The sequence below is a fragment of the Danio aesculapii genome, chromosome 5 (assembly GCF_903798145.1).
Source record: "Danio aesculapii chromosome 5, fDanAes4.1, whole genome shotgun sequence".
Taxonomy (NCBI): domain Eukaryota; kingdom Metazoa; phylum Chordata; class Actinopteri; order Cypriniformes; family Danionidae; genus Danio; species Danio aesculapii.
In genome coordinates, this window is record NC_079439.1 from 59,105,781 (window position 1) to 59,118,899 (window position 13,119).

General features: G+C 32.7%; 1 protein-coding gene across 3 annotated transcripts in view; it reads left to right on the forward strand.

The window, feature by feature from the left end:
* The window catches only part of arhgef12b (Rho guanine nucleotide exchange factor (GEF) 12b), a 145,769-nt gene that overhangs the window by 52,794 nt on the left and 79,856 nt on the right, over positions 1-13,119 (forward strand). For 2 of the 3 annotated variants that reach the window (XM_056458554.1, XM_056458556.1), the window contains exons 2-3: positions 3,161-3,181; positions 7,277-7,371. In XM_056458554.1, the coding sequence (XP_056314529.1) occupies positions 3,161-3,181; positions 7,277-7,371 (116 nt within the window). The remainder of the gene's footprint in view (positions 1-3,160; positions 3,182-7,276; positions 7,372-13,119) is intronic. The other variant, XM_056458557.1, reaches the window with a different exon arrangement.

Sequence of the window (13,119 nt, forward strand, 5' to 3'; positions counted from 1 at the left end):
AACAAATAAGACTTTCTCCAGAAGAAAAAATATTATCAGACATACCGTAACAATTTCCTTGCTCTGTTGAACATCATTTGGGAAATATTTAAAAAAGAAAAAAAAAATTAATAGGGGGGCTAATAATTCTGACTTCAACTGTACGTTTTATTATATTTATATAATTCTATACATTATCATTTGTCACTGAATGAAGTTCAGTGCTCAGCTGACGTACATCACAGACATGCTGCCAGCACTCAGCAATTAGTTAAGCAGAAAGTTTTAGCTACAAAATGAGTGCCCTAAATACAGATGTGAATGAACAAGCTTCCACAAGTAAGAATGCAGACGAAGTAGTTGATAAGAGAGGAAAGACTAATTTAGTGGTGTGGAAGTGGTTCAGCTTTTTAAGTTCCGATAAACTTCAGGTTTTGGTGCTCTGCAAAATGTGCCAGAGTGGTGCCGACTAGCACATCAAATCTGTTTCACAATTTGAAGCAGTTCCACCCGATAGGCCATACTGAGAGTCAGAAGATGAGCATCATAAAAGTTTAAGCCAACCTGTTGCCTCACCGTCACCACTATCCCTGACACAGACACCGAAACTGAAACCAGCTGTGTCAGAACTGCTACCTTACGACAAACATTCTAAATGTCATAAAGACATTACTAATAATATTTAATAGTAATATATTGTTAATAAGAGAGTTGTATTTATTTGATAGTTTATTTCAGATTTCTTGTTTGTAAAGGCTAAATACAAATAAAAAGGGAACATTCATTTTTTTGTACTGTTTTTATTTAAAAAAAGGTTATACGAGCCTGGAGGTATTCTAGACTATGCAAATTCAGTTTGTAGGTATAGACATTCATTTTGTGCGTTCTTGCCAGTTTTATTCTTGGCTTTTTAATGTTGTCCATATCGGTAATTCCGGTATCGGAATTATATCGTATTGACCAAAATTAAGAAATATATCGTAATATAAATTTTTTGCCATATCGTCCAGCCCTAGTTTCAGTGCAATAACAACTTGAAATCAGTAATTATTTTTTTTTCTATCTCGATACATCCCTCAAATATATTTGGAAACTACTCAGCCCTTAAAAAAAGCAAAAAACTAATGTACTATTCCAGTCTATATACTTTGTGTATAAAATGAGCCTGTAGTCTTTTAGTCTGTGTTATTAAGCATGTAGTCTTGTGTTTTAAAAGCCGACTGAAAGACCAGGTCAAAAGGTAGTATTTTCAGCTGATCTTGGTACAGCGCATGAGGCAATTGGCAAGAGAATTTAACCTGGGTAAAGTTTAAAAAGTTCAGGGGGATGGAAAGTCAAACACACATTCATTTGCAACACCACATTGTACACATTCAATACAACATATCGGTGACATAAGGGTGAGCAGATTTATGCTGAAGTGTCATTTCTGCACAAACAAGACCACAAAAGGATGATGTAATGATCCAGAGACAAATAATAATGCACTGCCTCTTTGTGCTTGTTTGGGGATGTTTGGAAACAATCATTAGTGGTGCTTGTTGAGGGCAGTGTGTGAGCAGTGTCTCCAATATTCTGTTTAACTTTGCTGACGGATTTTAATTCATTAGAATATCAACACATAGTATAGCTATGTATTGCATAAAACATGTATTGGTTGTATTTCCTGTAGAAATAGGTTTATTTATAATTTTATTAAAATACTAATATTTATAAAATGGTCTTTGGTTATTCTGCTCATCTCAATGTGTTAATATATTATATTAACTTTATAATAACATTCATTGGTATGCATTATTGTTTATTTTAAACAAAAATAATTATAAATATTAATGTATAACGATCATAGATATTTGGGTGGGGGGCTTATTTGACATATATAATGACATCTGTTAAAAAAAGAATTGCAGTAGCTATAGTTCATCGCAAATTTCTATTTGTTAAAGAACCTGTACAAAATTATGGGTTCCACACAATCGCCGTCCACAGTGAAGTCATACACATAATATACATGTCACACTCATAGATACACAGAAGTGACAGAAATATAACTATGAAATGTTAACTATGTTATCTATCTATCTATCTATCTATCTATCTATCTATCTATCTATCTATCTATCTGTCTGTCTGTCTGTCTGTCTGTCTGTCTGTCTGTCTGTCTGTCTGTCTGTCTGTCTATAAACTGTTTTTATCTATCTATCTATCTATCTATCTATCTATCTATCTATCTATCTATCTATCTATCTATCTATCTATCTATCTATCTATCTATCTATCTATCTATCTATCTATCTATCTATCTATCTATCTATCTATCTATCTATAAACTGTTTATCCATCCATCCATCCATCCATCCATCCATCCATCCATCCATCCATCCATCCATCCATCCATCCATCCATCCATCCATCCATCCATCCATCCATCCATCCATCCATCCATCCATCCATCCATCCATCCATCCATCCATCCATCCATCCATCCATCCATCCATCCATCCATCCAATATCTATGAATGTAAACTATGTAATACTGATTGTGGAGTAATGTAAGCAGATGTAAATGTATAGTAGTTGTTTTAAATTGTGCTTATGCAAAAAGTGCCTGGTGCAATTGGCTTATGGTAAAAGCAAATAATAAAAATTATTAAAAACAGATTAAAATGTGTTAAAACCAGTTTTAAAAGAATGAAAAAGAAAATAAAGACAATAGTGCGATCTGTCGGACTTAGCACAGTGCTCTTTCAGTAAAGGCACAGCTAAACAGATGTGCTTTAGTTAGTTAGTTAGTTAGTTAGTTAGTTAGTTAGTTAGTTAGTTAGTATTTATTTTTTCAATGCACTTAAGTTGTCCCAAAACAAACTCAAGAATTGTCGTTTTAGCTCATTCTAAATAAGTAGTTTAAATAACTGTTTTGATAGATAGATAGATAGATAGATAGATAGATAGATAGATAGATAGATAGATAGATAGCATCATTACTGCTTTTACTGTATTTTTTATTAAATCAATCTAACCTTGGTGTTCTTAGAAATGTATTTTATTTAGAAAGTCTTATACGTGTAAAGAAGCTGTCATACTTTTTGAATGACATTGTACTATCTTAAATTGTTATTAAAATTTTATTAGCACTAACTATTTTACACCCTTTCTTAAAACAACTTTGTTTTTCTTCCAGGTTTCCCAAAAAAGCGAGCAGGTGAGTTGAGTGCTCCTTCCTGTTGCTCCTCCCTTGTGAACGGCCCTCATACAGGCCCAGAGAGTCAGACAGACAGACGGCTAATGGTGGTTTTCTTCAGATGGGTTGCGTGTAGACACAACACTGATGCTCCCGCTGATATCAACATGTGACGCAGCGTTCAAATGCAACGCTCAGATTCACAACATTAACACTTACATGCATGTAGAAATCCTGTTTAAAAATTCAGTTTTAGATACAAAGCAGACACTAGTCATGTATAAAGTAATAAAAAATGTTTATAGATTCACAAAATTCAACAAAAACCTGCAATGGCTTGAAAAAATGTCTTTTGTTTTAAATAAAAACTGTAATATTGATTTATTTTATTACATCGAGAGAACATTTTGGAATAGAAAACTTAATTACGTTTTGTCAGGATTATTTAAGAATAAGCATTTATTTTAAATATGCTTTGTAACAATGCACTCAAAAAATAACTGAATGAGGGCAGGGTTTCCATCAAATAAATGTATTTAGCACCAATAAAAAAAAGGATTTACACAAATACAACTGAGTTGGTCCAACAAAATTTTACATATAAAAAGTTTTAGTATTTTTAATTAACTTTAACTCAAAGGTCTGATAATATTATTTATGTCTATTATGTGTCGTAAATTTCAAAGTCTCTTAGTTTTATTTGAAGTTGTCCTAAACAAACTAAAAGACATTTTAAGCATATTTCATGAGTTACATATATTCTGAAACAGAGCAAACTTAGCTTAGCAGACGTACCTTTTTTAATAAAAAAATAAATAAACTTTTAAAACATGACACCAACATATCGAAGGACATTGTAGTGATCAACGGTAAAGTCGGGAACTTGTACAAATTCACAATTATGATCAAATGCTGCAGAGTTATCACTTAACTCTTTAAGAGTTAACACTTAAGCCCTTTTGTTAAGTTTATCTGTAATAGTTGTAATGGAGTAAATTGTTTAGAAAGTCGAAGCTGTCTGGTGCCCCATTTTAAAGGAGTTATTTATCTATTATTTAATCACACTTTAAGAGTGGAGTGGCCAAAATCTCAATATTAATACTGTTCATTTTAATATTATATTATAATATAACACGGGGAGAACATGCAAACTCCACAAAAACACCAACTGATCCAGTCAGGGCTCAAACCGGCGACCTTCTTGCTGTGAGGCGATTGTGCTACCCACTGCGCCACCATGCTGCGCAATACTTGATAATATTTGTGATAATTTTAATAATGCTAATATTTGTGATAAATTCACTTATCACTTAGAGATGGACCGATACCTTTTTTTGGAACCAATCTGATCTCGATACCAAAATTCTGAGTATCAACCAATTCCGATACTGTGCCTGTGTTGTTTTTTTTAAGCATAAAACAGTTTCTATAGTTCTGGTGATAAACTTAAATAATATATCGTCTTTAGTAAAAATAACACGCCTTTAGGCCTACTGTATATGACAGACAGCACAATGTAACTAAAAAAATGATGCTTGCTTTAAACTAGGCTACATTATCTGAGCATTTGTTATGACATTGATCTGTTGTGGTCCAGCTTTTGTTTACTTTTTTTAATATTAAGATTTTTTCCTTGAAATCTGTAGGCTACCGCTATTGACTAATCAAAACACAATCTGGTCTGTTAAATAAAATATGAATACAAATAAAATTACAGTGAAATATTTAGTGTCGGAGTAGCCTATATTAGGCTAAATAATGTTCTGTTAATGACAATCTGTATTGTCAGTTTCACTTTAATAACTTAATCAACTACTTTGACCACAATAAGCCAGGCTTTACAAACTATTCGCAGCACTGAAAGTATTCCCGCTTGGAAGAATAAACTCAGTCGGAAGGATGAGACAACAGAAACTTTTAATATTACATAATCATTTTAAGGAGCAGTGAACATCTGCATAGCCAGTGCATGAATGAAGTGCTTGATGCATCATTGAGACACGGTGCACAGCTCTCCGGTATCTGCGAACACTTTCAAAACTTAGCAGCACAAAGGGAAGAAATCGGTGCGTTGAGGATCTGTCCAATGTATTATTGAGCCTTTTCTAATTCAAAATTTCAGGTACACCTACTTTCTGTGTGTATAGAGCAGGTAATGACCCTCTCTACTCTAGTGTTGCGAATGCGATCTGATCTAACAGACACAGCGCAACATGATTTAGATGTAATAATGCAATGTACTCCTTAATTGCTGCAGGTCAAAATGAACCCATTTAATGCAAAATGAAATGCATTTCTCCACTGATTACTTGTATTAACTGGAACAAATATTCTTGGAGAAAGTTTTTTGTGTTGTCATAATCGATCACGACATGCAGTTTGAATGTGAATGAAGGAAGAATGATTGACAGGGGCATCTGTGGGAAGCGCTGAAATAAACATGAATTTAAGCACTTGAATATTCATCTGTACTTCACATTAAACTATAGAATGTTTTTAGTACATTTACATGTAGTAGACAGGCCTGTTATTTTTTTTTTAAAAAGTGGACCTTTTTGCAGTTATTCACTTAATTTTGTATTTAATTATGAGATTTAAATGCTGCATTTAGTGACATTTTAAGCACAAATTTATCTGGATGTGCTAAAAAAATTTCCTAAAGATTTAGAATAAAGAAATATAAAGAAAAAAAAACTTATTTATAAAATACAAATTTATCAATCATATATCATTAGAAAAAAATTATTCTGTTAAAATTTTAAATTAAAAACTGTAGCTTATTCTAGCCTATTGTAACAATACATTTCAAAATTTATGGATAACAACAATAGCCTAATTACTATTAGTAGTATTAGTAATAATCACAAGATGTTTCCTTTTTGTTTTGTGTCCAATGAGAAGCTGAAGACTTGTGGAGAAATAAATATTTGTTTCTTGAAATTGTTATATATATATATATATATATATATATATATACATACATACATACATACATACATACATACATACATACATACATACATACATACATACATACATACACACACACACACACACACACACACACACACACACACCACACACACACACACACACACACACACACACCACACACACACACACACACACACACACACACACACACACACACACACACACACAGTTGAAGTCAGAATTATAAGCCCCCCTTTGAATTTTTTTCTTTTTTAAATATTTCCCAAATGACGTTTAACAGAGCAAGGAAATTTTCACAGTATGTCTGATAATATTTTTTCTTCTGGAGTAAGTCTTATTTGTTTAATTTTAGCTAGGATAAAAGCAGTTTGTAATTTTTTAAAAGCTATTTTAAGGTCAAAATTATTAACCCCCTTAAGCTATACATATATATATATATAAATATAATTTTTTTTTTTTTTTTTTTTTTTGATTGTCTACAGCACAAACCATCGTTATACAATAACTTGCCTAATTACCCTAACCTACCTAGTTAACCTAATTAACCTAGTTAAGCCTTTAAATGTCACTTTAAGCTTCATAGCTTCATGACCCTTATTTTAAATAACATTGAGCTTTATATATATATATATATATATATATATATATATATATATATATATATATATATATATATATATATATATATATATATATATAATATTTTTTTTTTAGCTGAATGATTGCAGTCATTTGGCCACCAGTAGTTTTTAATTCAAATAAATGCAAAATAGTATTTATTTTTTTCAGTATGCAGGCACTATACACTATTAGCAAGCCACTCTATGAAGTGTCATCTATAAAATCATTCTTATAAAGCACCGTGCAGTATTATAGCTAAACTCAAAATTAGTTTGACGGATGACCAGTTGGCCATCCCTAGTAAAGAAGGCTTTTCACAATCATCAAACTTGCAGTAAACAGTAGTTAGCATTATGTTGGACAGAAATGTTTTGTCTGCTCTTTCTGGGCCTGTTTTTTTTTTTTTTTTGGACATGGGGGGCATGAGTGTGACCTTTTGTAAGTGGATCCACATTTCCTGTCTAGTTTTTGTGTGCTGCTGGATAAGAATAGCATGATGTGGCAGTAATGGTGACCCTTTTCCCATTTGTGTGTACACAGGACAGGAAGTATTCTCAGCAAGGACCATCCCCCAGATAAAAAGCCCAAAAGCGACAAGGCGTCAGTCCCCCTCTCGCATGAGTTTGACCCCACAGGTAAGAACACGCCTGCTTGTCTCTAAAGTGCCACTGTTAAGATTTTTCGAATATTAACTTCTACACAATGTGTAATGTTGCTGTTAAGGTAATTGCACACTGAAGTTCGAATTTTTTGTATGTTTTTTCATATTTGTATCCTAAAAATTTGTCACGCACTGAGTACGCATTAATTGATACATTGCAAAAAATGACAAAAAAAATTCAAAGTCAAAAAATGCAGTGATGCTTTTGTTCACCTCTCTGCTTCAAAAAAGGAAAAAAGAAAAAAATAGTTTCTTATCAAAAGAGATTGTGTCTTATTGTAGCTTTATAATTAATAATCCCCAAATTCCACATTTACTTCTGTTTACTTTGCTTGTGATACTGCAGCCACATCACACATGTCCATAAACTAGTTAATCCTGAATAGACACTAGCAGTATGTCAAAAGTATGGACAAACACACACACACACATATGCGCTCCCTCTCACACACACCAAACAGGCGCATGGGAAATGTGCGCGGTGCGAGCCAGGGATTGAAACCATCATTCAGTATGCTACAGCAGTGATTCTCAACCATCTGCCACTATCTGTCTTTATATTCCACACTTTGTTTGCCATGAAGCGCTGTGTTTACAAGTTCATTTGTTTGACTTTCACTTGTTAGCTGCTTAATTGTCAAGACTTGCTATGGATGCAAAACTGAAAAAATGAAACTAATCTGCATTGTTTTATGACGGACAAAGGTTTCGAAGGCAGTGTGTAAATGGGATTGAGACAAATGTGGGTTGAATATTTTTTTAACATGCACATGTACAGTTGAAGTCAGAATTATTAGCCCCCCTGTTCATTTTTTCCCCAATTTCTGTTTAACAGAGATTTTTTTTTTCAACACATTTCTAAATATAACAGTTTTATTAACTAATTTCTAATAACTGATTTATTCTATCTTTGCCATGATGACAGTAAATAATATTTAACTAGATATTTTTCAAGACGCTTCTATACAGCTTAAGGTGACATTTAAAGGCCTAACTAGGTTAATTAGGTTAACTAGGCAGGTTAGGGTAATTAGGCAAGATATTGTATAACGATTGTTTGCTCTGTAGACTATCAAAAAAATATATAGCTTAAAGCGGTTTATAATTTTGACCTTTAAAATGAATTAAAAAAAAAACTGCTTTTATTCTAGCCGAAATAAAACAAAAACGACTTTCTACAGAAGAAATAATATTATCAGACATACTGTGAAAATTTCCTTGCTCTGTTGAACATCATTTGGGAAATATTTAAAAAAGAAAAAAAATAATTAATAGGGGGGCTAATAATTCTGACTTCAACTGTATATATGTATTTATATGCATACACATACAAAATAGAGGTCAAAAGTTTGGGGTCAGTGGGATTTTTAAATGTTTTAAAATAAGCTTATGTTGCTCACCAAGGCTGCATTTATTTAATCAAAAATACAGTAAAAAATGTGAAATGTTATTACACTATAAAATAACTGTTCAAAAGTAGTTTAGAATTTAATTTATGATATTTTATATTTTATTTAAATTTATATAATTAATGTAATCATTTATTCCAGTGATTTTAATGATGAATTTTCAGCTTCATTACTCCAGTCTTCAGTCACATGATCCTTCAGAAATCCCTTTAATAAATATTAAATATATTATATATATATATATATATATATATATATATATATATATATATATATATATATATATATATATATATATATAATATATATATATTTTATATATATATATATATATATATATATATATATATATATATATATATATATATATATATATATATAATATATATATATATATATTATATATATATATTATTTATATATATATATATATATATATATTATATATATATATATATATATATATATATATATTATATATATATATATATTATATATATATTATATATATATTATTATATATATATATATATATATTATATATATATATATATATATATATATATATATATATAATATATATATATTTTATATATATATATATATATATATATATATATATATATATATATATATATATATATATATATATAAATAATATAAACACAATGCGTAATTTTGACTTGCACTGTAAAAAAAGGCTGGGTTTCACACCATTCCTTTATGTTGTCCCAACAAAAATCGATTGTTAACTCAATCGATTTTACAAATTTAAGAGGATTCAACATAAAACAATTGTGTTGTTTCAACTCATTTTAAATAAGTTGATTGAACAAGCAGCAAAAGTTATTTTTTGATTGTACCCACTTCATTGGTTGCCTATAAGCATGTCTGACCCTCCAGCACTGAAGCTGGGTTTGCCAACAACTTGTCACGAGGAAGCAAATTATTGTCAAGACAAAACATTTGTTATGACATGTAAAAACTCCTGTTATAATTACTGAAGCTGCTAAATGAATCTTCTATATGCATGGCATCTGCACTGTTATGATGAGAGGATGTATAATATTTCAAACACTTGTGGGTATAGATGTAAAACACATTATTCAGCCATTATAATCATAATCTCATAAATAAAAACTTATCAATAGAAATTTCGTACTCATTTTTGTGATGGAGGTTCAGGTTGATCAACTAATACTTTCAGTGTTTCATCATCGAACACAATTTTGAGTTGATATAATTATATGAAGTTATAGCTATAGTTCACCCAAAAATGGAAATTTAATCAACATTTACTCATCCTCATGTGGTTTCAGACCATTATGAGTTTATTTTTTGTTGTTGAACACAAAAGAAGATATTTTAAATAAAACTGAAAACCTGTAACCATTGACTTCATTAGTAGGAAAAACAAATACTGTGGAAGTCAATGGTTACAGGTTTCGTGCCTTCTTCGAAATATCTTCTTTTGTGTCCAACAATAAGAAAGCCAAATATGCTTTAAACAAGTGAAATGTGAGTAAACGATAACAGAATTTTCAGATTTGCATGAACTATCCCTTTAATAGTAACCATCTACAGTCTTTATGACCGCTAAGTAAAGGAAACTCCTGTCAGATTTGGTAATGGGCGTTTCATTTCCAACATTTGTTATAAGCAGTAGACCAATCACAACAGACTATGCTGTCTAACCAATCAGAGTGGTTTATAAAGAATGAAAATTGAATGAGTCTTAGAGAAATTAAACTGATTTTATCCAAATCCCATTGTGGGAAATTTTCAAAACAAAAAAGATGAAAACAGGACAATATACAGTAGGTACTTTAAAAGTGCTTTAATATATCTCTCGCTATGATATATTGTTTAAAACAATACCATTTAGTGTTTTTCAAGCTTAAAAACTAAGTACTTGGCTAATTAAATCAGGTTATTTATAGTGAAAAGGGAAAATCTGTATTGTGACAGCTCTGACAGTGTGCAGATCTAGTGCGCGTTGCTCTAAAGAGCAATGAACTGTATGTCCGTGGATTTATAGTGGCTGAGAGATTGAACGCAGACCTGCCGTGTGCTGCTGAACTGCTTCAGTGTGTATGTAGATATTTGCAGCAGGAACATGTCAAGCTGTGACATCAGAGGGACCACATGGACCTCAATCATCATTTAAATGCTGGAGTAGCACCTTGTTTAAAGGCTTAACACTGACTTTGACTTTTAACCACTGCTGAGTAATGTTAGTGGATCAGATGCAGTGCTGCAGCCCTTATCGACATGAACTTCTGCAAAAAACAGGCTCATTAATAAAGACATGTAAAGATTTGAGGTCAAAATCAGGATGTTTGTTAAAGAAATACTAATAAAAAATGTAATTGTACTTGTTTTTAACCAAACCTTATCTTGTATTCATGAACAGTGAATAGGCTTGTCACACCTATCAGTATATTGACACTTTGACATGAGCTCAGTCATTTTTGGTGATGAAAAATGCATTCAGTGGTGACGCAGTGGCGCAGTAGGTAGTGCTGTTGCCTCACAGCAAGAAGGTTGCTGGTTCGAGCCTCGGCTCGGTCAGTTGGCGTTTCTGTGTGGAGTTTGCATATACTCTTGCGTTCGCGTGGGTTTCCTCCGGGTGCTCTGGTTTCCCCCACAGTCCAAAGACATGCAGTACAGGTGAATTGGGTAGGCTAAATTGTCCGTAGTGTATGAGTGTGTATGGTTGTTTCCCAGAGATGGGTTGGGGCTGGAAGGGCATCTGCTGCATAAAAACGTGCTGGATAAATTGGCGGTTCATTCCGCTGTGGTGACCTCGGATTAATCAAGGGACTAAGCCGAAAAGAAAATGAATGAATGAATGAATAATTATGCTTTTTTTTCTTGTCTATGGAGACTGGCTAATTTAAATAATCAGTCCCGTGATTCCTATCCAATCAAATTGTCCATAAAATTTTTTATTTATTTCAAAACACAGATGCTTCATAAATTCAGCAAACATGTACAGTATGGAAGCTTTCAATTGTCCAAGAAGACTCAAAATCATTACATGCAATGACAGACAGACTGTTTAGACTGAATCTCACTGATCAGAACATAAAGTTTGTCTACTGTATGATGACTGAAATCACTAAATGCTTATAAGGCATGTAGACATGGTCAAGACAATCTGCTGCAGTTCAAACCAGCATCAGAATGGGAAAGAAAGGTGATTTAAGTGACTTTGAACGTGGCATGGTTGTTGGTGCCAGACGGGCTGGTCTGAGTATTTCAGAAACTGCTGATGTACTGGGATTTTTACGTGCAGCCATCTCCAGCGTTTACAGAGAATGATCCAAAAAAGAGAAAATATCCAGTAAGCTGCAGTTCAGTAAATACCTTGTTGATTCCAGAGGTCAGAAGAGAATGGCTAGACTGGTTTGATAGAAAGGCAACAGTAACTCAAATAACCACTCGTTACAACTAAAGTGCGCAGAAGAGCATCTCTGAATGCACAACACATCGAACCTTTATTGCCTGGTCTGATGAGTCTCAATTTCTGCTGCGACACTCAGATGGTAGGGTCAGAATTTGCCATTAAAAAATGTAAGCATGGATCCGTCCTGCCTAGTATCAACAGTTCAGGCTGGTGGTGGTGGTGTAATGGTGTGGGGGATATTTTCTTGGCACACTTTGGACCCGATAATATTAATTGAGCATTTTGTCAACGCCACAGCCTATCTGAGTATTGTTGCTGATCATGTCCATCCCTTATGACCACAGTGTACACATCCTCTGATGGCTACTTCCAGCAGGATAACACACCATGTCATAAAGTGTGAATCGTCTCAGACTAGTTTCTTGAACATGACAATGAGTTCACTGTACTCAAATGGCCTCCACAGTCACCAGTTCTAAATGCAGTAGAGCAGATTTGGGATGTGGTGGAATGGGAGATTCACATCATGGATGTGCAGAAGACAAATCTGCTGCAACTGCTAATGCTATCATGTCAGTATGGACCAAAATCTCTGAGGAATATTTCCAGTACCTTGTAGATTCTATGCCATGAAGGATTAAGGCAGTTCTGAAGGCAAAAGAGGTCAAACCTGGTACTAGGAAGGTGTACCTAATAAAGTGGCCAGTGAGTGTATCATCAACATATCACAGCCTGATTTTTGCCCAATAGGTTACACAAATTTCACTCCGCATGTAAACACTTGAACCTGCAGTCTGTCCGTGAATTATAGGTATTTATATTTATGTAATGTGTTCTCACATTTTAAACTTATTCATGTGAATGGCATATATGTCTCAACCGCACAAGTGTGAATAACCATTTT